The 25,097-nt window shown below is 37.6% G+C and overlaps 1 protein-coding gene across 4 annotated transcripts in view; it reads left to right on the top strand.

Moving 5' to 3' along the window:
* STRN (striatin) overlaps positions 1-25,097 on the top strand; it is a 70,150-nt gene that overhangs the window by 29,496 nt on the left and 15,557 nt on the right. For 2 of the 4 annotated variants that reach the window (XM_033056662.1, XM_033056661.1), the window contains exons 6-12: positions 7,425-7,560; positions 9,396-9,531; positions 14,389-14,499; positions 16,775-16,861; positions 17,417-17,560; positions 19,559-19,695; positions 24,096-24,271. In XM_033056662.1, the coding sequence (XP_032912553.1) occupies positions 7,425-7,560; positions 9,396-9,531; positions 14,389-14,499; positions 16,775-16,861; positions 17,417-17,560; positions 19,559-19,695; positions 24,096-24,271 (927 nt within the window). The remainder of the gene's footprint in view (positions 1-7,424; positions 7,561-9,395; positions 9,532-14,388; positions 14,500-16,774; positions 16,862-17,416; positions 17,561-19,558; positions 19,696-24,095; positions 24,272-25,097) is intronic. The other 2 variants (XM_033056663.1, XM_033056664.1) reach the window with 2 other exon arrangements.

The following is a 25,097-nucleotide window of genomic DNA, read 5'->3' as shown; positions in this document are numbered from 1 at the left end:
TGTTCAGCTTATTACAGATTTTACAAATTTTTAAGCTATTGCAACAGCACTTTCCTATTATATGAGTTATATCTTGTCTGTCCTTTATACCTATTTCAACAGCCAAGGTTTGGACAGTCTGTTAAAGATACCAACATTGAGTTGAGCCTTTTTGTGGGAAAGGCTAGTGAGAATGTTTGGGATGATTATTGTGAAGCTGATGCTGTTTGCTTTGGTGTGTAGAAGCATATGATGGTTAATGTAGTGCAATACAATAATATTTATTTGCAGCAGAGACTACATAACTTGAATTCCGCTAAGCTGTAGTTATTTTAGAAAATTACTGTCTGGTCTCTCATACCTCTCAGCTTAGTTTTGTATATCTTACATGATTGCAGTTACACCAGAGAAGTTCCCCTGCCGTTGGTACAGTGATGAACAAACTACTGTTGTCTGACTGTTTTAAGCCAAATCAATTTCTCTTCATCCTTAGGTGAAGTAGCCCCAGACTTTGTGTTACTAGCTGCTACATGTGTGGCCAGACTACTTGTATTCTTACTTTGCCTATTTATTTGCTGATGTACAGATCCTCTTCAAAACTTTAGCACTCAAGAAAGACCTCATGCGGATTTTGAATGCACCCTGCAAGATTTTGAATCCATAAATGAAATGTTAATATGATAACATGAGCTAGATATAGTCCTGTTTTCACTTATTCCATGGAATTTAAAAGGGAATCAGTTTTCAGTTTCTTCAATCAGCTCATTTGCATTACAAAAGATAAGTACCACCTGGCATGACTGGACTCAAAAATAGATACTAAAATAATAACCTCATAATAATGGTTTAAATTCCTAACACTTGCAGTGAGAGGAGTGGGTGCTTTCCCCCAACAAACTGAAACAGAAATGAAAGCTTCCTGCAAATGTAGCTTGTAGCCTTGAAAACATGAAAGTACTTAAGTATCTTTAGTTCACTTATTACCTCATTTTTAGTAGCTGTATCTTAATGAGTGAAACCTAAACAGTCAAATTAGTTTACCTTCTTGAAGATGTGTATTGGACTGCCGTTTAGCATGAGTGGAAGCAAATATAATAAAGGAATGGAACTGGAAAGGAATGAGGATATACCAAACGTGTGTATATATATATGCATAGATATGAATGTCTATATATAAAAATGGTATAGACCAGTTCTTGCTAAGGGTTTGATCATTGGCATTATACTTAGCCAATCGAAACTTCTTAAAGAAAAATGGTCCTGAGTGTCATACCAGTCTCCTTCTGAAACTTACCTGCTGCCTTTTCTTATTGAACTGCAAAGAGCTTCCACTGCCTATACTTTACATGAGCAAAAAGGCATCAAACCTCAGCATTTGAGAGCAAATCTGAAGACCTTTTCAAAAATTAAACATTTTGAAAACTCTATCTTTCTCATATACAACCACTGGCACTTCAGTGAAAGAACATCTTTGTATGCCAGAATACTTTATAATTCTTTTGCATCTCTAAATCCTATTAACACTGGCCCAAGTAATGAAAATGCTACTGGCTGATGAATGTTGTTTGTTGACTAGCTTATAAAATGGTTTATTTGGGAAAATACCTCTGAATTTGTAAACCTCAGGTAATACCTGCCATGAAAATGATTTCCAAAATAGTATGCAAGTCGATGTTGAATTACAAAAAGGAGAAAAAAAATTCACCCAAAAAAACCCCCAAAAACAAACAAAAAACCCCGAAAAAACAACAGTAAAGGGAATAAAGCAATAGATGTTGGATTTGTTTTTCACTTTTTTTTCTGTTTCTCCCTGCCTCCATCTTGTAGTGATCTAACAGGCATTTCAAAGGTACCTGTTCTAGACCAAGTCTGGACACTTTCAGCAGATGCACTAAAGCAGAAAAAAAATGTAGATAAATTGGGGGCTTTTTGTGAAGAAAGAAGTACAAATGTGCCACACTTTTAATTGGCACCATTCTGTGGCTTGAGAATTTGAAAGATGCTTCTTGGAAATGTCACAGTATGGAAAGAATGGGGAGACACAGAAGTCATGCAGTTGGAGAGAGAGAAGCAAAGAGAGGGGAGGTGAATGGAGAAATAAGTTAAAAAGTTACTCTAGTACCTCGAATATTAAGGTTATTTTTTATTCTTTATAAAGCTTATTTGTTTGATATATTATAGTTAGCAGACTAGATTTGTCAAGAGAAGTGTCCTTGCTTTTTAAATGTCATTCCTTTGCAATTCCAATTTCTATCCAAACCATTTTGTAAGTGTTGCTTACCGGTTGTAATACATATTGCACTACTTCTTGCTTTGTGTGGTGTGAATTCATAGGAGATTTCAAAGGTTATGACAGACTGTTTGTTGTGTGTAAATTTTGATGACTGTAAGTGTTCTGTAGTTTATAAATTATTTTGGTATTTTCTGTGCTGCATTATGAATGATTTTACAGTGTTGAACATCTAATGAACTGTTTTTAAAGACACTCCTCATTGAATTTGCATGCATTTATTTAATGAGTACAGTGTGATGGAATTTAACTAGTCACATTGAAAAGACTTTTAAAACATGTAATAACTAAATTCTGTGGGGAATTAATAAAACTTATGAAGAGTATGCAGTAGCTATTTTGATAGCAGTAGGAAACTGAACCAAAGAAAATGGCTCAAGAAAGAGTATGGTAGAACAGCTCTGAATGCTGGGTCACAACAGGTTTTTACCAGCTGTTTAAGTACCCAGGAAGATTTCTCAGCCTAAGCTGAACTTGTATTTATTTAAATTTATTGTGGTATTTCTTCCTGTTTCTGAATTTATCAATAAAATCCTGGTTTTATTTAAGATAACTTGTGTATGTCTTGGGTAAAATAAACAAACAGAAAAGGCCTCTATTCTTCCCTTTGAGGCTGTGAGTAGGACCAAGGCAGCTAATGGTGTTGTGGTTGGACAATCCATGGGAGAAGTTTGAGACTCTCCCTGGATATGACCACAGACTTTCCAGAGTCCCCTTTATTATCACCCAAGGAGAAGATAATGGTAGAAATATTGATTGTGTTAGTTACAAAGAAAATACATGTCTATAATATGACTTTAGTCTAAATTAAACGTGACTTTGCAATTTGAAATGTTCTGGATCATACTGGGAGCAGGAAAGGTATCATCAGCATGCTGTTTAGTTTCCACAAAAGAACTTCACCTTGCCTATAGTTTATGACCTTTGCATTTCACTCATTAAGAAACAGGATTTGTGTTAAGATCGTGAATATTAAATGTTGAGAGCAAATACATTCAGTCTGATCTAGTAAGCTGCAAATATTTCAGTGTCAGGACCAACTGGATTTCTACACAAAATACTTGTCTCAAGGCATGTCACTGTTGGGCAGAAAATGAAGAGTTGGTCTTATGGCCTGCAGAGCCCAGCAAAGCCAGGCTTGCTTTATTTAAATAGTATATGTGGAATATCCACAAATCATATTTTTTCAATTTCATGGGAAAGTATTATTATTTTTAGTCTTAAAGGGACCAAGGGTTTAACACAAATCTGAATAATTGAACAGCCTATAAAATACAAATTGGGATCAGATTTTCGCAGCCATTACAGCTGTGCAGAATTCAGTCAGCTTCTCCTGAGAAGGAAAATACTCATGTGATTTCAGTATCATGTTTAAGGGACATAAGTACTTTGGTTACCATGTCATTTGTAACAAGAATTTTGTGTTTTAAACAGGAAAACATTTCTTATCTTTAGGAATCAGAAATTCCCTGTTTCAAGAGTGATATTCACAAAATCTGTGCACTGCCCATCTGTTGCAGTAGGAGGAAAATCCAGCAGCATTAGTCCAGCTGCAGTTACCTTCTGGCAATACTTCCTGTTGTGCTCATGAGAAGCAGTTGGTCCTGTTGTACCTAATTGTGGGTAGGCAGGGAGTAACAGGGTAAGGCTGCTGGAAAGGAGGATGTAATGCGGAGTTAACAGTGTGTGATAGAACGCATGATACTGTTTAAATGATTTTTGTTGGGTTGGTTAGGAAGTGTTGAGTCAACTGGGACGAGAACCTTCAAGGAAAGAAGACAAAGTTAGGTGCTGCCGAGAAAAGCACACAGGAGTGTGATTGCTGAGTGTGACTGAGGAAGGAGCAGTGAGGAGGTTGAGAGCAAGCAGCTGAGGAGCACAGGGCTGAGGAGGCCCTGCCACAGGCTGCTCTGGGCTCTCTGCTTTGGCAGGTTCTGTAGCTTCTCCTGCTGTCTGGGGGTTCTAGTTTATTCTTCCCCAGCTGGTTTTCTTTAGACAGTATGGCTGGGGAGGAAGGAAAAAGCTGCACCTAATTTCTTGCACTTTGAAAATTATGTTCTCCCTTCAATATGTTGTGATACAGGACAGTTCAGAAAAGGAGGATTGTCCTTGTTGAGATCTTTTTAGGGTTTTTGGTCTAGGTCTATTTATTTGCAAAAGATCCTGAACCTTGTTGTGCTCTTGCCTCACTTGTGCTTGTAGTACAACTTGTATTAGTCCCCACTTTTGGAGCTTGATTATATTGTTTTCACCCATTAATTCTTAAAAAAAATATACTCAAAGCTACAAAAACCATGAAAACGTTGTATTGCGTTTCTTTTTTTAAAATGGAATTTAAAGTTATTTATTTTACTACCTTATCTCTGAATATAATTTTGACCCTTCTACTTTTTTATGTTGCTTTGTGAATGACCCCCTAAGAGAAAAAAAAAAACTAACCAGATGGAAAATTAATAAAACAAGGAAGCTTGCTGTCAAAGTACATAGCATAAATTAGCTAAGGCCAGACATTTTTCTTCAATACATTTTATGTTCTTCCTAAGTATTCATGCTGACAACATTATCCAAAATGCATTATGTTCATATGCTGCTAAAGGATGATAGCTCAAATTATTAAATTACCTTTGATTTGGCTGCAAAAGTTTATTGGGGTACAGTATAGGAAATCAGCCTGTCTGTCAGCTTGAAAGTGTCTTTCTGTAGAACTTTTGAATAGTTTAAATATTCTGTCTCTTATTTTCTTTTTTGGTTCTCAAGAATTCTTCCTTGGAAGTTGTGTCTTAGCACAAATAATCTTCTGTGGCACTATGCTGACTGTACATTTTTGTACTGTGCAGGAGTTTTGAAACACATGATAAATAAGCTACCATGTTTCCCAATGCTTGAGATGCCCATTTACCCCTGCTCCCCTTGTAAGTGCAGAAACATTATTTTGTATATATATCCTACCCACTAAAATAGGTATATAGCATAGCTAAAAGCAGAGCTGTTAATCAAAAAAAGATACATCTTTTGGTAGCCACTTTGAACTTCAGTGTGAGAGAGACAGGTTTAAGAGCAAATGAGTATAGAGCCAAGTCTGGTATGAATTACTGCAAATGATTGGACCTATGGAAGGCTATCTGTTTCTTAATATTAAGTTCTCTTAATTAAAATTTTATATTCCATGTTTAGTATTAGTTCATACATTGCTGTTTACTGGAGTATATCTGATAATTGCTATTATAGATCATCAGCCATAGTGGTTTTACATGGCAAAATACAGAGAAAAAAAACCCCAGAAGTAGTTGTGGTTGGATCATTTAGTCAAATGAAGCACAGTACAAGTGTTGTCTTATCAAGATTTTTCTGTTGGAAGCAGGTAACCATACCATAGGATTTCTGTGAAAATGTTCATTATTACTACAGATTCATAAGGTGTTATAGGCTGCCAAAGTAGTGATTACTTAAGAAAAAATAAAAATATTACAGAGTGTTTTCAGGTTTGTCATAGAAATGAGGGTTACAATACTTCAGGAAGCAGGGTAATTTTTAAACATACTTAAAATTGCTCTTACCTAAGTTGAGATCTGGAAAAGCGGAAGGAATATTCTCGGAAAAACCAGTGACCGTGAAAACATACTGTATATCATGGTACATTATGCTGCTGTGTATGCAGAATTTCTAATGGCAAGTGAAATCTCTATTGGTATTTTTGGGTGATAAAGGTGGGCAAATGAAAAAAAAGGAGTAGAAAATTGTCCTAATGAAATGCAGGTATAGTGGGGCTATGAAGAAACCACCTCTGCTGATTGTTGTCATGTAAGCATAGAGATGCTTGAGCAGAGACTGTGCAAAGAAGGAAGTGTGCTGCTTATCATGCCTTGTTACACATCAAAGCTTTTGCCCTTGGATGCTCCCTGTAATAGACCTTTGGAAAGTGTTATGACGAAACACTGGAGTAAATGGGGGAGGGATGGATGGATGGTTGGTCAGGTGTTCACACTGCAGGGAGTTTACAAGGCCTTACTGTACAGGTGTGTTAGCTGACTGAACCTTTTGAAAAGGTGAGCAGAAGCAAGGCACTTGCTGGTAGTAAGGGTGATTGCACAAGGCAATTTAGAGCTACAGTTCTGAAAATAGAGAGGGAGAGACTTCTACTGTTTCAGTGGTTATGAGAATCAAGATGACGAGCATTTAGTGATGAACTATGAAAAACTGACTACTGATTAAAGGTAAGAAAACAGTAAAGCTTGTCTTCACTGCTGTAAAACCATCTAAAGAATGTACCAGGTTTTACTGGAAGTAATTGTAACAATTCAAAATGAATAAATTTTCTTCATCACTGTGTCTCTCAGGGGTTCACGAAGAAGTGCATCTTCTGCATAGAAAACACAAATCCTGTTGATAATTTTAGGACTGCTTTATCTGTACTTTTGTCAGAGTTTTAATAATTGTTACAGTCCTGTTTCTTGGATTCTTCCTTTGTGGTTGTTAATATAACAACCCTTATGCTTCCTGTTCTGAGACACTGCCTAAATTTCTGCCAGTGCAGTCATAATTTTACCCAATATTCATCCATTTTCTTATTTGTTTAATGTAAATTGAAATATTATTTTGTTATCAATTATATTTCCACATTGTATTATTTTATAGTGGCATATTTATCATGTCTTAAAAGCTAATGAATGATAGATCTAGAGTTTGGTGTTTCCCAGAAAGATGAGGAACATCAGCTAGCAGGAGCAAAGTTTTCCTGTACCCCTATGTGCCCATGAGAACCCAGCCTGGTAGCTGTGGCTCATGTCCTTGTTGCTGAGGCTTTCAGTAATGGCATAGCAGTATTGATGTTGCTCTGGGCACGTGTCAGATGAATGCTTCTTTAAAATGTTTTTTGACTGAAAAATTGGAGTGTCTGTCCTAGTAATGGCAGCCATACTAAGAATAATTGTTGGTTCTAATAAATTGTTTTGTTGGTTCTAATAATACAGTTTATGTCTATGGTTTAGTTCTTTAGCCAGAAGAATTTTTACCTGTTAACAGTCTATTATTCTTGTAGGCTTATTTTAATCTTATATGTTGTTGGACATAATAGTACAGAACAGGTTAGTAATTGCAAAAGAGACTTTGTTGTGATTTCTTTTGTCTCATGATGGTGGTTGTTGTTGTTGTTTAGGAAACCTGAATTGACTGACTCTGCCTCTCTGCTAGAGACCTTCAAGTTTCTTGAAAATGCAGCTGCAGACTTTAGTGATGAGGAAGATGAAGAAGATATTGAAGGAAGAGAGAAAACAATCATTGATACTGCAACAGTGAGTGGAAAAAATAATTGAAAAAGTTACGAAGAACAGAAAAAGTGAGATTAATGAGGTGCCTATTAGCAAAATATATGACTGTGTATGTACACATGCAAATCATTAATACATCTTTATGATGTTCTGTCAAGCATGTGTGCATAAGAGGAATTATATATGCATTTCTAAGTTTGTGCATACAAGTTATGCTTTGCCATCTTTATTGCTCTAAGTTAGACTAAATTTTTCAAAAATTGTCTCTTTACTGTTCCATGCTGACTAGTATTTTTTATATATTCTGGAACACAATTATTAAGGTATCAGATGTCCTTTTTTTGCAGTTCTCAGCTTAGTTTGAAGGTATTGTTCATAAAATTGCGTGTCAATAATTATTCTTAAATATTTATTTTAAAATTATTGATACTTAAAATGACTTGTAAAAATTTGTCTTGGAGTACAGAACTGAAATACACTTATGTTTATAGCTTATGGAAGGAAGAAGTGTAAGTGGAAGAACTCTAATGTAGTTAAGAAATTTTTTTGTTTGTTCAGTCAAATGCCTTAACCTCACTTTTGATCTATACTTTGCTATATGATTTGTTCATATGACTACATAGATATATGCAATCAGTAGTCTTCTTTAGCATTGATTCCATGAATTTGGTTTCCTAAAAATTGAAGCAGATAAGATATGATGGGTGTGATTGTTTTAATAGTCAGTTTTAAGAATTAACACTAAAAAACCAATTAGTTTTATGGCATTTTTAAAGGGGATATTTTCAGATCTTTCCTGTCATTCATGGACTGTGAACTAATGTCTGAGACTCTTCTGTTAAGTCCTGTAAAATACTCTATGTTCACTAAGCCTGCTGAAGAAATGAAGCTTGAAGTTTAGAATTGCTTCAAATTTAGAAATTGGCTCACTGTATTTAGAGGAAATACAGTCACTTATCTTCATGAACTGTGGGATGTTGGACTATGTATTGAAATCTTTGCAGACTGACCCTTAGCAAGCTTCCAAGTCAAAACATTGTGATTAATGTAAGTTTTCTATTTCTGTGAAAGTAAAAATTATGGTACGGTTTTCATGTATCAAGGCGTCAGCTTACTGGTTGGTCAAACAATTGCAAAGAATCTAATTTGTTTTGATTGTTGAGGGAAAAGTAAATTTTTATGGAAAGCTTAAATTAAATTCTTCATTAAAACATTTTTTTTCTTTTATTAGAATTTACTTTTGAATCTGAGAGGGAAATGCAGTTTAAACATGAAAAGCAACATGTTTTTATATCATAACATCTGAGAAAGTGTTCAGGATGGAATAACATATGACATCTAAGAAAACCAGTTCTTGTCATATGTGGGGTTTGGAGTTGGTTTATTTGTTTCTTGGAGTTGTCTTGGTCCACATAGAGAATGATTTCAGAATTGAAAGTTAGGCTATTTTCAGAGAAGCAAAGTGAGTTTGGTTTTGCTGAAGTCTTTTCTGTGGCATTCTTGGATTTTTGTCTGTGGCTTTTATTTGTATTTCAAAAATGTTTTAGGAGAAAGTTTGTACATTCTAATATTAAAGAAAAAGATAGTAGTGCTGTAGGTTAGTGTAGATTCATTATCCACGTGATTGATTATTGATGGTTACAGGAAGAAAGAGTAACACGCAAGTTTCATTTTCGCTTAGAAGTTTGAACAAAATCTGCGTACTACTCCATATTTGCTTTATTAATGTGTACTTTTCTGCTTCCTCTTCAACTTCCTGTTTGGATTCTGCATAGAGGACAAAACAGTACTGCTTGGATTGAAAATGTGTTTGTAACTTAATTCAGCTTTTTTCCCCCCTGTCCTTTCTGACCTTTCAGATTGTAAGGAAAAGAGTGCTGTCTGACAGCAGTGAAGACAGAGATACAGAAGAAGCTTTGAAAGAGTTTGACTTTTTGGTTACCTCAGATGATGGTGATGGGGAATCAAGAAGTTCGGGAGATGGAACAGATTGGGGTAAGGAAATTTGATGGATCATACCAGGAGAAAAAAAATGTGCTAAGAATATATTATGACTGATCAGTTCATTGAATGAGATCTTTGTCAGGATCACAGCATTTTTTGATTATTTCTACTATTTCTATTTCTATTTTATTTTCAGTAAATAATTGGCAGACTGAAATCCTCTTGATATAATATTCTTATTTTTTCTGTACACTGCTTTAATGTAAAGATACTTCAAGGTTTCTGCCTCAGGTCATTTTTCCCTTTCTTTTAATTCTAAGGCAGATGTAATTTAAATTTTATGAGTGGTATTTCAGTATATTTTTTCAGTGGCCCATGCACATGAAGGGCTCTGATAAAGTTGTATTTTACAATTATGATATGAAAGCTATTTTTTCTCTGCTTTCTCCCACTTTGATGCAGAGAGTAATATGAGTCATAAAATCCAATTAGTTGTACTCTTATTGTGGGTTAGTAATTTAGTTAATACGAACTCTTCAGTTACTCAAACTTTCTTTTATAATTTAGCAGAATAATATAACTTTAAGTCCACTAATCATAGAGAGACATTTCACAAACTGCTCTCTGTCCTTTGAGGTTTATGTCCTGCAACCCAGATTGCCACCATCCACTTTACCTTGACATAACTATTCTGCCTAAAGTCTTAGTATAGAGAAGGGGAAGAAGAGAACTGGTTAGATATCTCGATGGGAAGTTGTTTCCTACTTAAGCTGCTCTGAAAAGTCTTAAGGATAAATGGACACAGAGGGAGCTATTGAAGATGATGGGAAATAATGGAGCTTTATAATGGAGCTACAGCTGTGACAGACTGATAAGCTGTGGCTTTCACATGAGCTGTTGGCTCCAAGATGCTGTATTTCACTGAAACTATATCCATCTCCTGGTTGGACTCCCAAGTTACTGTTAAGTGTGTAGTCTCTGCTTAAGAGGATGTTGTAATATTATTACGGCAGTCAGTATTCTATTCACCAAACAAATTTAGAAATACTGCTCTTAAAAAAAAATTGGATACTGCTCTTTAATACTAAAATTTTATCCATTTATGCTTGGTCAGTGTAGCTATTGCTTGTGTCACCAAAAAGTCAGTATGCCAACAGGAGCTTTTTATTCTCAAATTCACACTTCTGGTTTATTTTTGCTTTCATTGATGACAGCTGAGTACAAGTGAGCAAAAGTCTAACATTTAAAATAAATTGTTATGAAAAGTAGTAGTTTCATTTCTAGAAACGTGAAAGGGGTTTTTTTGAGTTGGAGGTGATCACGTTTTTCAATTACAGTAAATTCACGAATACAAGCCGCACTGATTATAAGCCGCATCTCTGGCTCTTGGCAAATATTTCGGTTTTTGTCCATAGATAAGCCGCACCCGAATATAAGCCGCTTTGTCGTTCGCAGCGAGGACCCGCGTGCAATTAGTAACAGAACCGCGGCAGGGCGGGGTTTACTGGCTCAGCTAAGGCTGTGCAGGCTCGGCCCGCTAGGGGCCGCTGACGGGGCCAGGTGGGCCAGCACGGTGCTGCAGCTCGGGGCCGGCCGCCGCTGCCACTGGGCTCGGTCACCCCGGGTCGGCGCTGCCCTGCGGTGGCAGGCAGGGACGGAGCTTCCCCCGCTCCTACGGCAGCGGCGGTGGGCGGGGACGGAGCTTTCCCGCGCCCGTGGCGCCGGCGGCGGGCAGGGACGGAGTTTCCCCGCTCCTGCCGCGGCGGCGGCGGGCGGGGACAAAGCACCCCGTCGGCTCCCCGAGCCACGGCAATGGCTGCGCGGGGCTCCCGTCGGCTCCCCGGGCCACAGCAATGGCTTGCGCGGGGCTCCTGTCGGCTCCCCGAGCCGCAGCAATGGCGGCGCGCGCTTCCCCCCCCCCCCCCGGGCCGCGGCAATGGCTGCGCGGGGCTCCCGTCGGCTCCCTGGGCCGCAGCAATGGCTGCGCGGGGCTCCCGTCGGCTCCCCGGGCCACAGCAATGGCGGCGCGCGCTTCCCCCCCCTCCTGGGCCACAGCAATGGCTTGCGCGGAGCTCCTGTCGGCTCCCCGAGCCGCAGCAATGGCGGTGCCGGCTTCCCCCCCCCTCCCCGGGCCGCAGCAATGGCGGCGCGGGCTTCCCCCCCCCTCCCTGGGCCGCGGTAGGGGCGGCCCGGGTCCCCCCTCTCCTCCCCGAGCTGCAGCAATGGCGGCGCCGGGGCCCCCCCGCCGTCTCTCCCCTGGGCTGTGGCAGAGGAGGAAAGAGAGCTCTCCCGCCTCTCTCCCCGCCCCCCGTGCTGCCTACAGGGAGCCAGGCTCCACCCGCGGTGCAACAGAGTAGCGATTTGTAACAATCGCAAAATACCGACTTTGCAGCTGCTCGGCTCAGCACTCTGGCAGGCACTTCTGAGGTTGTATTAGCCGCTCCTGATTATTAGCCGCATTTCCGGTTTAGGAGCAAAATCTTAGTCAAATTGGTGCGGCTTGTATTCGTGAAATTACTGTACTTCTTTCACAACCTGTGTCTTTTTTGGTAATTAAGTTTCTTCAAGGAATTGTCATTATGAATCACTTAGGTCAACTTAAGTGAAACTGTTAAATGTAGTAGAGTGATGTTGTAGTGAGGGACAGCAGGAAACAGAGGAAATTCTTTCTTCATTTTGGATTCCAAGTATTGCTGCTCAGTTACAGTAATCTGTTGAACCTGTTTGGCTTGAAAGGTCCTCAGCTGTTTTCTGGTAATTTTTAAACTATAAAGCACTTGAATAGCATTAGTTCAGGATCTGCTTCTGAAGTTGAATAGTATCTGTGGGACATGTGGGAAGCATGCTGGGACAGTGTGTAGGATATTAATATATTGGGTGTTTTCCTGGCAACAGCACAATCTAATAAAGATCTATTTAAACTTTTTTTTTTTGCTTGAGGAAGAAAAAAAGTCTTGTCTAGCCAGGGAGGAAAAGCATGATTAAAACTTTTAAACTAACTCCAGAAAGACTAGATACTTGATTCTCTGAAGTATGATCTTCTTATATCTTTTTTGAATTCTTTATGCAATTCTTGCTCATTAGTGGTAATTGAGGTATATGCATTAAGAGGGCATGACTTAGCCATAGACAATTATTTTAGAGTCTCTTCAGCTTACTAATGCTTATTTTCATAGCTTTTCTTAAAAGACTTAAGCTGCTAAACTTTGTCTTAAGTTAATCTGACACTCCATGAGTATAAGATCATGGATTATGACTGAAGAGTTCAAATGAGTGACAGAGCACCTTAAAAAGTATCTTCTCCCTCTGGGATGCAAGTCTGAGCAGAGTCAGGCTCTGTTTTCTCAACATCTGTACATCAGGTAGTTGGATGCCACCTAAGATGCCTTTTTTTGGCGTCACTGATCTCTCACAGTAGTCTCAGTCCCTCCTTGAAGCTCATCTGCTCCAGCTGCCTGAACCTTCTTAGTGGCTCCCTTAGACTTGCTACACCACACCAGTAGTAGGTACTTAGAGCTCTACCTAAAGGTTTCTCAGTATTAAAAAGATTAAATTGGATAGAGTACTCAAAAGTGTGGTCTCACAAGTGCCCAACGCAGGGGAACAGTCACTTTCCTCACCCTCTTGGTTACAGTCCTCTTAATACAGCCCAGGATATTGTTGGTTGCTTTTGCTGCAAGAATATGTTGCTGAATCCTGTTGAATTTGATATTGATAGAGGATCCCTAGGTCTTTTTCAGTATTATTCATTTTTGACAAGTCAATCACATTAATAACCCATGTGTAGTTTTTATCTTCTGTCCAGTCATAGTGACTCCTTCAGACTGTGATTGATAGTGTTATGCTTCCTCTACAGACATTTAAGTTCTGCAGCTTAGTCTAAGTTTGTTATTGTTTGTATTTTGAAAGGTCTAGAATAGCTTATCATTGTAGAAAACAAACTTGGTCTGAAAGGAATTAATCTTTAAATAGTAAGGTTGGGATTTTAATGCAAAAGCAAACCAAAAAGATAATGCATTTCAAAGATTTTAGAGCTGTAATGGCCATGAAAATATATATGGGGAAAAGCTGTATTACTTTCCCTCCTCTCACAAATTGTTTTTCTAAACTGCCTCAGGACAGCCTCCATATATGGAAAAATTACTTGGGGGATTTGAACTCATGTAACATGTTTTGTTCAAAATCTCCGGATACTGTAGAATTGGAAGGATACTTCTATTCTGTTTCATGTCACAGAGCAGGCAATTTGAGGGAGTTGTTTAGAATAAAAAACAAACCCAAAATAAAATGTGGGGTTTTTTTTTTTTTCAGTAGATATGCTGTAATGTTTTGGACTTTTTTTCTAAAGATTACTACCTCACACCTTCACCTTTTTTTGTCAAGTTTCAAGGCTTTAGTGCTCTAAGGGTTTATTTAAACCATGATGACATGAATATTGTGTTCCAAAATGATTTAAATGTGCTACTGCTTTGTGTAAATGACAACATAGCACAGACAATGAAATGAGAATTTGAAATGCAGTAAAAAAAATCTGAGTTGTAAAGTTATGTTGACGAGTAACTTAGCTGTTTCTTCTAGACATAGTAATTCTTTCCCTGGAGGAAAGAAAAAGCTGAAAAATATGTCCTGATTTATTGTACTGTAAGTGTCGCATACATTTCTGGACAGCTATATGCTTGGTTATGGGAATTAAACACGTGAAATTTCATCTCAAATTGTTTTTAAGAACATTCTGAGCAAACAAGTGGAATGTGAGTAGCAGTTTTACAGCTTTCACAAGCTTGGTGCTATTTCTGTCTGTTTAAAATAAAAGACAAATGCCGTTGACAGCAGCTGTTGCCTCCTTCAGTGGAGATCACTTGGTGACATTATTGAAAAAGGATGTTTCATTTGTTTCACTTTGTTTAGAAAAGGAAGACCAGTGTCTCATGCCTGAAGCCTGGAATGTCGACCAGGGAGTTATAACCAAACTCAAGGAACAATACAAAAAGGAGCGCAAGGGGAAAAAGGGGGTGAAGAGTAAGTGGAAAACATTGCACCTTAAAATCATAAATCTCACATCTTTCACACCCTTAATTCTATCTCTCTTTCAATGTTTTCCTAAAATTACTTACTCTTTTACTTTGCTGCTCCTGACTGCTTTCCTGTTCACCAGTTCTCAGGGGTTGAAATTAATGACAGATGATCAAGTTACCCAATAAATAGTTGGATTAGAACATAACTTCTTCCAACCAAGTGTTGGGTTAGTTAAAAATTCTTGCTTTGAGCATGTTTTGTACTTTTGTTATTCAGATATTTAAATTGTGAAAGGCATTGTTTTAATACTTCACACCTTAATACAGAAGACTTCAGAATCCTTTCTTAGCTGGAAACATGCCAGTTTCACAGGAAAAGTTAAAGTCTGGTATATAAATAAACAAAGAAAGAAACCAAACTGGAAACTCTGTTGAGTATCCTGTTAGATGACAGTGGGAGAAAACAGGTTAATTTCTACCCCTGTTTATACTTGACATTCACAACATGAAAGTCATGCTGTCATCATAATTTGTTATGCAGGGCTCGAAATAGGAAGCAACTATGACCACCAGTTTATTTGTAAATCACAGGATTTATTTATTGACTTTCATACCTCTGGGACTAGCCTTTTAAAACGTTGGGTATTGTTATCAAAAAGACCCCAACCTGTGAACAGTTTCTAGCCCTGTATTTTTTTTTGTTCCATTTCTTAAAATACAGATATGTTTTGTAAAATTGATGGGTTTTGATAGGTAAGCCATAAAACTTTTTGAACTCGGAGAGTTTAAAATGAAGCACTGTATCCATGGCTGTGTTTCAAATACCTAGCCATATTGAGAATTCATGTGTGAAAGATGTATATTAATAGTATTGCATGTAGCCTGGTAAGAAATTTCAGGGATGTTTCTCCCTTTGTGGGAAGATGCTTATGAATACCAAGGAAATTCTCACTTCCAAAGAGAGATGCATAATGATGCAAATATGTCAGACTCTCGCATCGAGGCTGACTTGTTTTATTATTTTTTGTATTGATATTCTCATTAGCTGCTGCTCAGCAGTTGGTTATGTTGCTGAAATTATGTTATGAAATGCAAAAATGAAACCTTCCTTTTTTTTCCAAATTAAAAAAAAAAGGTAAATTTTGTCATCTTTGGAATCATTTAATTTACTTGAAGTTAATTGCAAGTCTGACAAGAAGCTGAGCTGACTAACTAAAGCATTAATGTTTAACAAAATTCATTCTAAATTTCTTTATGGCTAAGATAGACAGGGCATGCCAATATATGATTACAGTGAAAGTGATTTTTGTAGCTTGTCTGTTATATTTTAAATTATACAGACATGTTACATGTTATTATACATGTTAATTAGTTCAGGGAAAATAGCTGTAGGGTTAGTTTAGCAGAAATTACTTAATCCAAGTGTTGAAATTCTGTTCTTGAATAGCTGTTATTTTTTTATTTTTTATGAAAAAACTTAATTGTTAATATAGACATAGACATTATTGGAATATGTTTTATATTGTTATGATAAATATTCACAATGTAAAGGCAGCACTTGGACATCCAGTGCTCCTTCATGAAGATAACTGCTGCTCAGTACCTTTTGGATTGATTTGATTGGTTTGATCTTGGGAGGCGAAGTGGTTTACTGTAGCAGTGAAATTAAGCATCTTGCCATGGACAAATCATCATTGGAGGAGCATCAATGCAGAAAAATCAGGAAGAATCAGAGCCTGTTTTCAGTTATTCATAATATTGCACATAGTGAAGAAGAATGTGAGGGAGGCTGGCTGGAGAAAAAAGAGGAGACTAAATAACATTAAATTTTACAAAGTTTGTTTCTATGAGTTTAATTTAATCATATATGGTGCTTAGCCACTGAAATGCTACTAAGTAAAATATTGTTTTGATAAAGCAGATGTTATAGTAAAACAATCTTGCAAAATCCTTCTTAGTATTTTTCTGGATTGAGTAATATTTTGGTGACAGACAAGTTAAATACAATTTAGTTTATTATCAGTCATTATGGTTAGGGTGGACAAAGTAGCATTTGCAACTGCATTAGTAAACTCATGATTTTGCAAGGCTGTAGTAAACATTCCTGTGAAGTAATAAGAGAATAGAATCATAGAATGGTTTTATGAGAGAATACATATGTTAGAGTACACTACTGTGTTAAAGCTGCTTAAAAATAGCTGTATTATTTACTGGTCTAGGAAAAAACAAAATGGACTATGGGTAAGACATTTTCCCATTCTTAATTAAACTTACAACAGGAAAAACTACCGAAGATATGTTTCAGCCTCAATCCTATATAAAACAGTCAAAACAGGGATGTGGGAAAATGATGGAGCAAAGCACAGGTAAGTGTCAAGAAGGGCATGGGTCTTCACCATATGTAGCTTCAGGAAGTAGGCCAGTGAATCCAGTTGCATTTTTATTTTAATAAAGTATAACTTTTTGGATTATGTAGTTCACAATACTACACTACTGCACAAATAAATTTAAATTACAATGTTGTCATAAGAATATGCTGCACAAAGTACCTGATGCACAAATTCTAAAATATTCACAGATACCAGCTATTGTTTTAGCAAAGTAAATATTCTAATAACCTAAAGTATGATTCAGTTGGCGGCATTCTTCAGCATCCCGTACAAGTAGCGCTATGAGTTCATACATATGGGGAAAATTGTGCGTTCACAATTCTCAGTTGCTTCTATCACTTTCTTCTTGAAATTCATTTCATGCTGGATGATTAGTTACTGCTGAAATAAGTGCTCATTAGTTTTTCTGTGGTAACGTCATAATGCAAGGTAGGATCCATTGTTGCATGTGCTGCTGTAGCATATCTGATATATGCAGTGTCATCGTGACCTATGCCTAAACCCTTTAATTTTTTGTTTTTTTCTGGTTAGGGCCCAACAGGTCAAAGCTGCAAGATATGCTTGCAAACTTGAGAGATGTTGATGATCTCCCTTCATTACAGCCATCTGTTGCACCTTCTTCTAGGCCCAGTAGCTCAAGGCTCATTGAGCATGAGATAAACAGGACGGATGAAGGTAAATATTAAAAAAGTGCATACCCCTTCACAGAGGGTGGATGTTTATAGTTACTTCTTAAGGATTATCCTCTAAGACTTTCCAAGCACTCTACAAATTCTGGTTCAGTGTTGGTAAGGTCGAGACACCTACCTAAGTTCAAGTCTTGGCTGAATACCTCTGAGCACGATGGAAAAAAAATAATTTGGCACATAGTGGCTTTGTAATATTGCCATCCTAAATCACTTGATCAAACCTTAGGAGACAAGTGTGGACCATAAACTCTGAGGACATAAGAGCATCATTTTTCCCCCACTGACATAATTTTAAAAGTATGTGTAAAAAGCATGTCCTTTTTTCCCAAGTGTGAAGATAGAGGTTCTGCAGGTAAACACAGATGCCTTACTGTAGCTTTCAAAAGCATGTGGAGATTGTGTAATGAATCACACAGAACAACTTGCAGCTTGCCAGTGTATTCATTTCCATAATGTGTTCCAAAAATTAAGAAATATTCTCACAGGGGGTAGTTCAAGTATGAAGAGCCACACATGCATCTTTGTAATGAAACACTACTATTTTAAGTGTGAAAAGTGCTAAGTCATCTACTTGATTCAATATTTGAATTGCTATAATATAGAGCATAATAACATATAGTATATGAGGCTATATTAATTTGTCAAATATAGCAACCTTCCAGTACCTAAAGGGAGCCTGCAAGAGAACTGGAGAGGAACTTCTTAGATGGGAATCTAGTGACAGTAAAAGGGAGTATGGTTTCAGACTGAAGAGATATTAAAAAGAAATGACACACTGAACAGGTTGTCCACAGAAGCTGTGGATGCCCTGTCCCTGGAAGTGTTCAGTGCCAAGTTGGATGGTGCTTTGAACAACCCCATTAAGTGGAAGGTGTCCCTGCCCATGGCAGGGGGCTGGAACATGATGATCTGTAAGGTCCTTTCCAACCCAAACCATTCTATTATTCTGTGATATCATGTGGTCTACTAAAATGGTAAATATGTGTTTTGAAAAATGTGCAAAACATTATTTCAGTGAGAGTGAAGATGTAGGTCAGCCAAGTTATAATTAAGATGCATAAAAAGCCCTGGTGTGTGGAATAGTTACCAAAGATCTCAGTAGTTCTGCTTCCTTCATGCTCAGTGATTTTCTTTATGAAAGAAGGGGGTAACTTAGCAACGCTTTGGGAAGTGGAAGAATTTTTTGTTGAATGTTCCCTTTCCAACTTTTCTCACATGTACTGAGAGCTATATTAGCAGAGCTCTATTTTCATGTCCTTTCAGTAATGTGTTTTTTAATTCAGAGATTCAAAAGGATTCTCACAAAAAAGGACAGCTGATTGTTACCAGTCTGAATTCAGTATTACTGTTAGTTGTATATTGCTTTATAAAGCTGAGACACCATGATATTTTGGGCACACATTTTTTTATTTTACTAAGTTTTCAAATTTGATGTCAAGTATGTATGGTGTATTGAGTGAAATACTGCATTGTGAATTCAAAAGACAGGAAAAGAGAATGGCAGTGTAGACTTTGGGGTGGAGAAGGTAAAAGGTGTTTGTGGCGAAAAGGTTATATCTAAAAGACCTGTTGAAGGGCTTTTATTTAGGGGCAATCCCACCAGCTGTTTTTATCTACATTTTTGTTGTTTCTTCAGCACCTATTTGCATATTTAGTAGCTGAGTTGGGGAAGGTGTTTTCTGTGTTACTTGTGTGTTATATATGGATGAATGGTAGCACACCCTTCCTGCCCGTGGCTGGCTCCATTTACTGTCTGGAGTCGCGCACACCTCAAATGTAGGTGTGTTCAGAGGCTACTGTTTATTGGTAAGTACAGTGATTATCTTTAGAGTTTTTTTATGCATCTCTGTGTATCTTTTTGCCCACGGCTACTTGAGAGATCTGTAGCATTCTGAAAGTGGAAAATGCACTTTTATTGTATGGTATAGTTTAAGCCTATGTTTCAGGATTTTTTTTTTTGTTTGTTTGTTTTGTTTTCTTGCAGTGGAAGCTTTAACATTCCCTCCATCCTCAGGGAAATCTTTCATTATGGGACCAGATGAAGCCCTTGAAAATGAACTGGGTCTTGGAGAACTGGCAGGCCTTACTGTAGCAAATGAGGCAGATTCGCTGACTTACGATGTAAGTGGTTATTAATGGTAACTCAACACCCTTCTGTCTTGTTGAAGGAAGATGCAAGTTACTTGTGTGTAGACTCAGCAGAAAACCTTCTTCAGTTAAAATTACGCTGCCAGAGGATGTCACAAAGTTTTACTTGACAAAGCTGCCCTTCCCATACACAGCAGCGTTCAAACTCTCTGCAAGCCCCTCTCCTCTCATTTGCCTGCTATGTCATGCAAGTAGTTGAAAGTATATTAGTGATAGTGGTACAGCTGGGTATGTGTAGCCCCAGTGACTGAGCAAAATTAGGAGTATCATCGCCAGCAGATTGAGAGATGTTTATGTCCCTTTTACTTGGGCTGTATGCAGTTTTGGGCCACTCCAAAATGGAAGTAGAGGAATTGCAGAGTCCAGTAGCTTCTGATTGATGAGGAGATGTTAAGGGAGCTAGTCTGGCTTAGCTGTTAGGAGGCTGACAAGTGCTTGAATAGAAGCCTGCAGGTATTAGAAAGGTACTTGCAAGGGTGACAGAGCCAAGCTTCTCCATAGTGCCAGGCATTAAGGCAGGAGAAAACAGCGGCAAATTACAGCTTGGGAGGTTCAGGTGAGACACTGGGGGAGAAAGTTACGTAGTAGGTGATGCTGAAACAGCTTACTCAGAGAAACATCTCCTGAGAGATTAATTCAAGACTTGGCTGGGGCAGAGCTGTGCAGTTACATTACCTGGTGTGGGCAATAGTTACATTTCAAATGGGAAACTGGACCAGAATTCTTAGGAGGGTTTTGTGGCCAACACTTCTGTGGCTATGTGTGTAGCCTTATTTTTCTTGTACTTTTATGAAAAAAAAATCTTTCTTAAAATTGCATCTTTTCAGTTGTATGCAATTTTTTTCTGTATTTCTGATTTTTTTGGGAAAAGATACTTCATGTATTAATTTAATAATCTGCTCTTGTGTGTGATCTGTCAGCTTCAGATTAATCTTGCTATTGCATTGCCCAGCTGTGTAAGGTTGAGGGATTTCAGAGAAAATTTTTAATACTGTGTTGGGGAAAAATACTACCCTTTGGTAAATCTTACTCTTAAATAATACTTTTCTGGGATGTTACCATCACAAATGAAGTCCGAGACTTTAGAAATAAGATGCAAGTCCTTACTTTGACATTCTACCCCGTATGTCCTTGTAAAGCAATGAAATACATAGCTAATAAAAGCTGATGCGCATTTTGAGTGCCACTGCAGAGATGTGCCCTACCTTACAGCAAACTTCTCAACATGTAATATGTTATGAATCATCAATATTGCAATGAATGCAGAACATTTCTGCTAAAATTCTGTATTTTATTATTATCTCCTAATTTGGGTTCAGTTCTTAATGTTTTTACTAATTGTCCCTAACTATGCCTTCAGAAAGGGGTATGGTCATGTACAAATTAATTTCTGTTACAGGTACTCCTAAAAATCCAAGGCTGGATTTTAAATTCAGAGAATGTGATAAACCTAACCCATCTGTACAAGATGCTTTCATTGCTTGACTTCATTGTGCAAGTGTCCATATAAACTGTTGTGTTTGTTCATGTCTCTGTATCCTGAACTAACAGCTTTCATTTATGCAGTAGCACTTCTTTATCCACTCCAATCCTTTTCTGCATGGTATAGAATAATAACTTACATTTGTTGATTTGTCCAATGCCTGTATGAAGTCCTGTGATCAGGAATTCATAGTCATGGTTATCTTGACTCTTACCTTTTTCTAGTGCTGACAATTAAAAAAAAAATTTACAAACTATTTGCTCTGGTACTGTTCACTTCATTGAAGCAAAATGAAGGGCTGATGTTTCTATTTCAAACTTCATTTTAAGTTTAGCTTACAGATAATATAATGTTTCGGTTTTGGACTATTTCACACATCTGGCTGCCAAATGTGAATCAGGTATGGTTAGTACAAGTTTAGTATGTTATTAAGTGTCACTTTTGAATCATATGGAGAATTAAATTGAGAGAGCACGTGAATCAGTCTTTAAATATACTTGCTTTCAAGAGTGACAGACACTTCTCCCATTTTCGGTCTCTTTCATCTCACTGACATTTTTGCTGGATTCTTCTAAAAAAATGGCAGCATTAGCCTACCTCATTTCATGGTTTCAGTTTTTTAAATATTGCTTTGACTGTAAATTGAAGAATGGTTTTCACTTGGCAATGGAGATTATGAATTTTTTACTTAAAAGACAACTCTTTTTTTTTGTAGATAAATTTTTAGAGTATCTAACAAGATTAAATTTTCCAGATTGCAAGCCAGTACACTAAGGTTTGCCTTTTCTTTTTCCTTCCTTTTCACATTCTTGACAAATGTTCACTTTGATTGGCTCTGGTTATTTCACCAGTCCTTCAAGATAGATTAAGCATCTTCATAAAATTGAAATAGACTTTAGGTAAGGGTAACTAAACTACAAAATCATGGCATTTAATGTTCAATTGTTTTGGAGGTTTTGGACTCCGCAGTTTGATTTCTTACGACTTTGAACAAGAGAAGTGCCTGTAATTGCGTGTCATTTCTGTTTTTAGTTTTCAATTGGTTTTCAATTCATTTTTGATTTTATATAGACACAAATATTATTGTAAGTGGCAAATCCAGATCAGGTGTTAGTTTTGGGGTTGGCATTCCCCCAAACTGCTTTTCAGGCCTCAGGTTACCTCACTGTTGTACTTTGTTGGGAAGAGACAGAAGGAGGTTTCTGTGTGAGTACTCAGCCTCACAGCTTGTGAGACTGGTGGGTAGAGTGATGTGGTACAGCCGGGTGGGTGATGTGTCAGGGCTCTCGGCTGTTTCCACCTCTGCTGCTAGTCTGCTGGCTGGGACTGCCCTCCATCTCCTTCCCAGCTTATAAACTACTCATCTTGGACTCCTTTTGGAAGGATATTTTTGAATGAAAGACAAGCAAATGGAGAATATTAACCTGCCAGGGCTGGAAATCACTGTTAGACCATCTGAGGTGTCTTTGTAGCTTTTGCAGACATGGTACAGAACCTGTGCTGCTGGTATGGCAGCTGAAGGGCAGCGGGTTCCCTCCATCACCTAGTTGGCATCAGGTGTCTATGTTGAGGCAACCAAATTCCTCTCCAGATATCTGTACATCTTGTACCCTTTTTGCTGAGATTTTCTTGGCTAGTCTTCAGGAAACTTGCCAGAGCTGCTAACCGTGCAGTCCTGCCCCATCCTTGTACCAGCTCGAGCATTTGTCTGTTCCTTCACTGAGCCAACTTGGCTCAGTAAACTGGCAAAGAAACTGACTTGTCTCCCTGAGCAAGGCAATATGTTATTACTAAGAAATAGGATGAGACTAAACCTGCTGTTTTTTACAGCTCCTTTCTTCTTGTTTAAAATCTATAGAACCTTTTAATTAATATATATTATTATTATTATTAAATCCAGATATAACAAAGCGTAAGCAAAAGCACTTCTATTCTTAAACCTCCTCTTTTACCCCCAGTCCCCTGAATAGAATGTTTCTTGAAGTGGCTCAAAACAATTGTCTTGCCTTTGCAGTTAAAGTTGTAAATTATTTGGAATTATCTGTAGATTTCAACATGATAAACATCAGTAAAATTGTTTGTTTTCTTGGCTTTCCGTAACCACCATCAGCAGTGGTTATGGAAAGGTAAATTCAAATCATGCCATTGTTGAGTGACAGTGAAAAAGTCTGTTCAGCATTTTGTGTCAATATTTGTTCAGAGGAACAATATTGAAATAACTTACTTTTTTTAAAGCTTTCTTTTTGGATCTTCTAAAATGCATTTATTGCCAAATAATTGTGCCTGCATACATGATACCTTATTGCCTGCCAGTTAGATTCTTAGTGTGTAGCTAAGTCCTTTTTGCTGTTTTTTCTCTATTCTGGCAAACTTTACTTGTCCTGCATTATTACAGTGCTTGTATTGCCTTAGCTGGGTAGGTTGTGTTCCTTTCTATGCTTCTAGAGACTTCTTTGTTTCTCTCAGATCTTGACTTTAGAGGTGCCATGTCAGTAGTACTTTGGATATTCAGGGACCACAACTTGCTGAGTGTAGCCCAGCTTTGTAAGTGAATGAGCCAGTAGGTATAGGTGAAATTTTAAGTACTTAACTGAGTTAATTGAAGTATCAGTGCTTTCAAAGTATGTAATTTTACAGACATGTGAGTATTTCAGATTTGCATAGAATTTATTACTGTGGATGTGACATTACTTGTATGGAATATGTCTACCTTGGTTCTCATTTTGAAGTGCCTGGTTAGTGTTAAGTGGACTGTTATTTGAGAGCAGGCTATTGTGAAAAGTGAGTGAGGTAATTTGACATCTTCTGAAAATGCCAAACTGAATTTTTTATTTCTTCTTTTTGTTGTGCCTTCCAGCTTAATTACAAGTTTGGCATTTTTTTTTATTAGATAGCCAACAATAAGGATGCATTGAGAAAGACTTGGAACCCCAAATTTACGTTAAGAAGTCACTTTGATGGAATAAGAGGTCTCGCTTTTCATCCGGTTGAACCAGTCTTAATAACAGCTTCAGAGGACCATACATTAAAAATGTGGAATTTACAAAAAACAGCCCCAGCAAAAAAGTAAGATTTTTTCTTTTTTTCTTTTATTCAAAACTAATTTTAATTTATAAAGAAAACCACCCCCCCCACCAGGTACTACTTCACTGAATGGCCCTTGCAGTTAATAGAAAGTGTTCCTTGAATTTCAGAGTAGGAAAACAAGCTCTCAGAGAAGGGTGGAGATTCCTAAAGAATGCCAGAAAAAAAATCCATGTGTATTTGTGAATGTGTTTTTTTTGTGAAGAGGAAAACCATTCACTTTTTTATATTTTCCTTGCAGATAACATGACAAATTACTAGTGAAAATATTTGGATGCGGCCTGTTAGTGTGCTTGCGTGTGTATATAAATGTATAGGATGCATTTATATATATATGCATGTGTATGTATACACATACATGCATATACATGTGTACAGCTTGAAAGTGAGATGTTGCCAGGTTCCTTTGTTCACTGTCTCTTGCAAATTGCTGGGAATTTGCAGAAATGAGAGGAGATTCCTAGCGGGGCTGGTGTGGTTAAAGGAGTACATCGCACCCTTGAGGAGAACTGGGCATAACATGTAGTTCTCCCTTGGATTGATAGCATCCAGAGCAGCAAAATTGGAGGCAGTTCAGTGTTGATAGAAAAACTATGAGTCCAAAACTCATTAATGATACAGTCCGTGTGATGCTGATGTCACTCCATTCCTTCTGCTCCACTGATGAACCTTCCAACTTGTTTGATGGGTCTGTGAACTATCTTGAAGGTCTTTAAACAAAAAACCAAACCACAAATCCTATTGCGTTTTGAAAAACTGCAAATAGTTCCTAGATATGTGAAAAATCATGTTGGGAGAGGAAGTTGTG

Source organism: Catharus ustulatus, chromosome 3 (genome assembly GCF_009819885.2).
Source record: "Catharus ustulatus isolate bCatUst1 chromosome 3, bCatUst1.pri.v2, whole genome shotgun sequence".
Classification (NCBI taxonomy): domain Eukaryota; kingdom Metazoa; phylum Chordata; class Aves; order Passeriformes; family Turdidae; genus Catharus; species Catharus ustulatus.
This window is presented reverse-complemented; position numbering and strand designations above follow the sequence as displayed.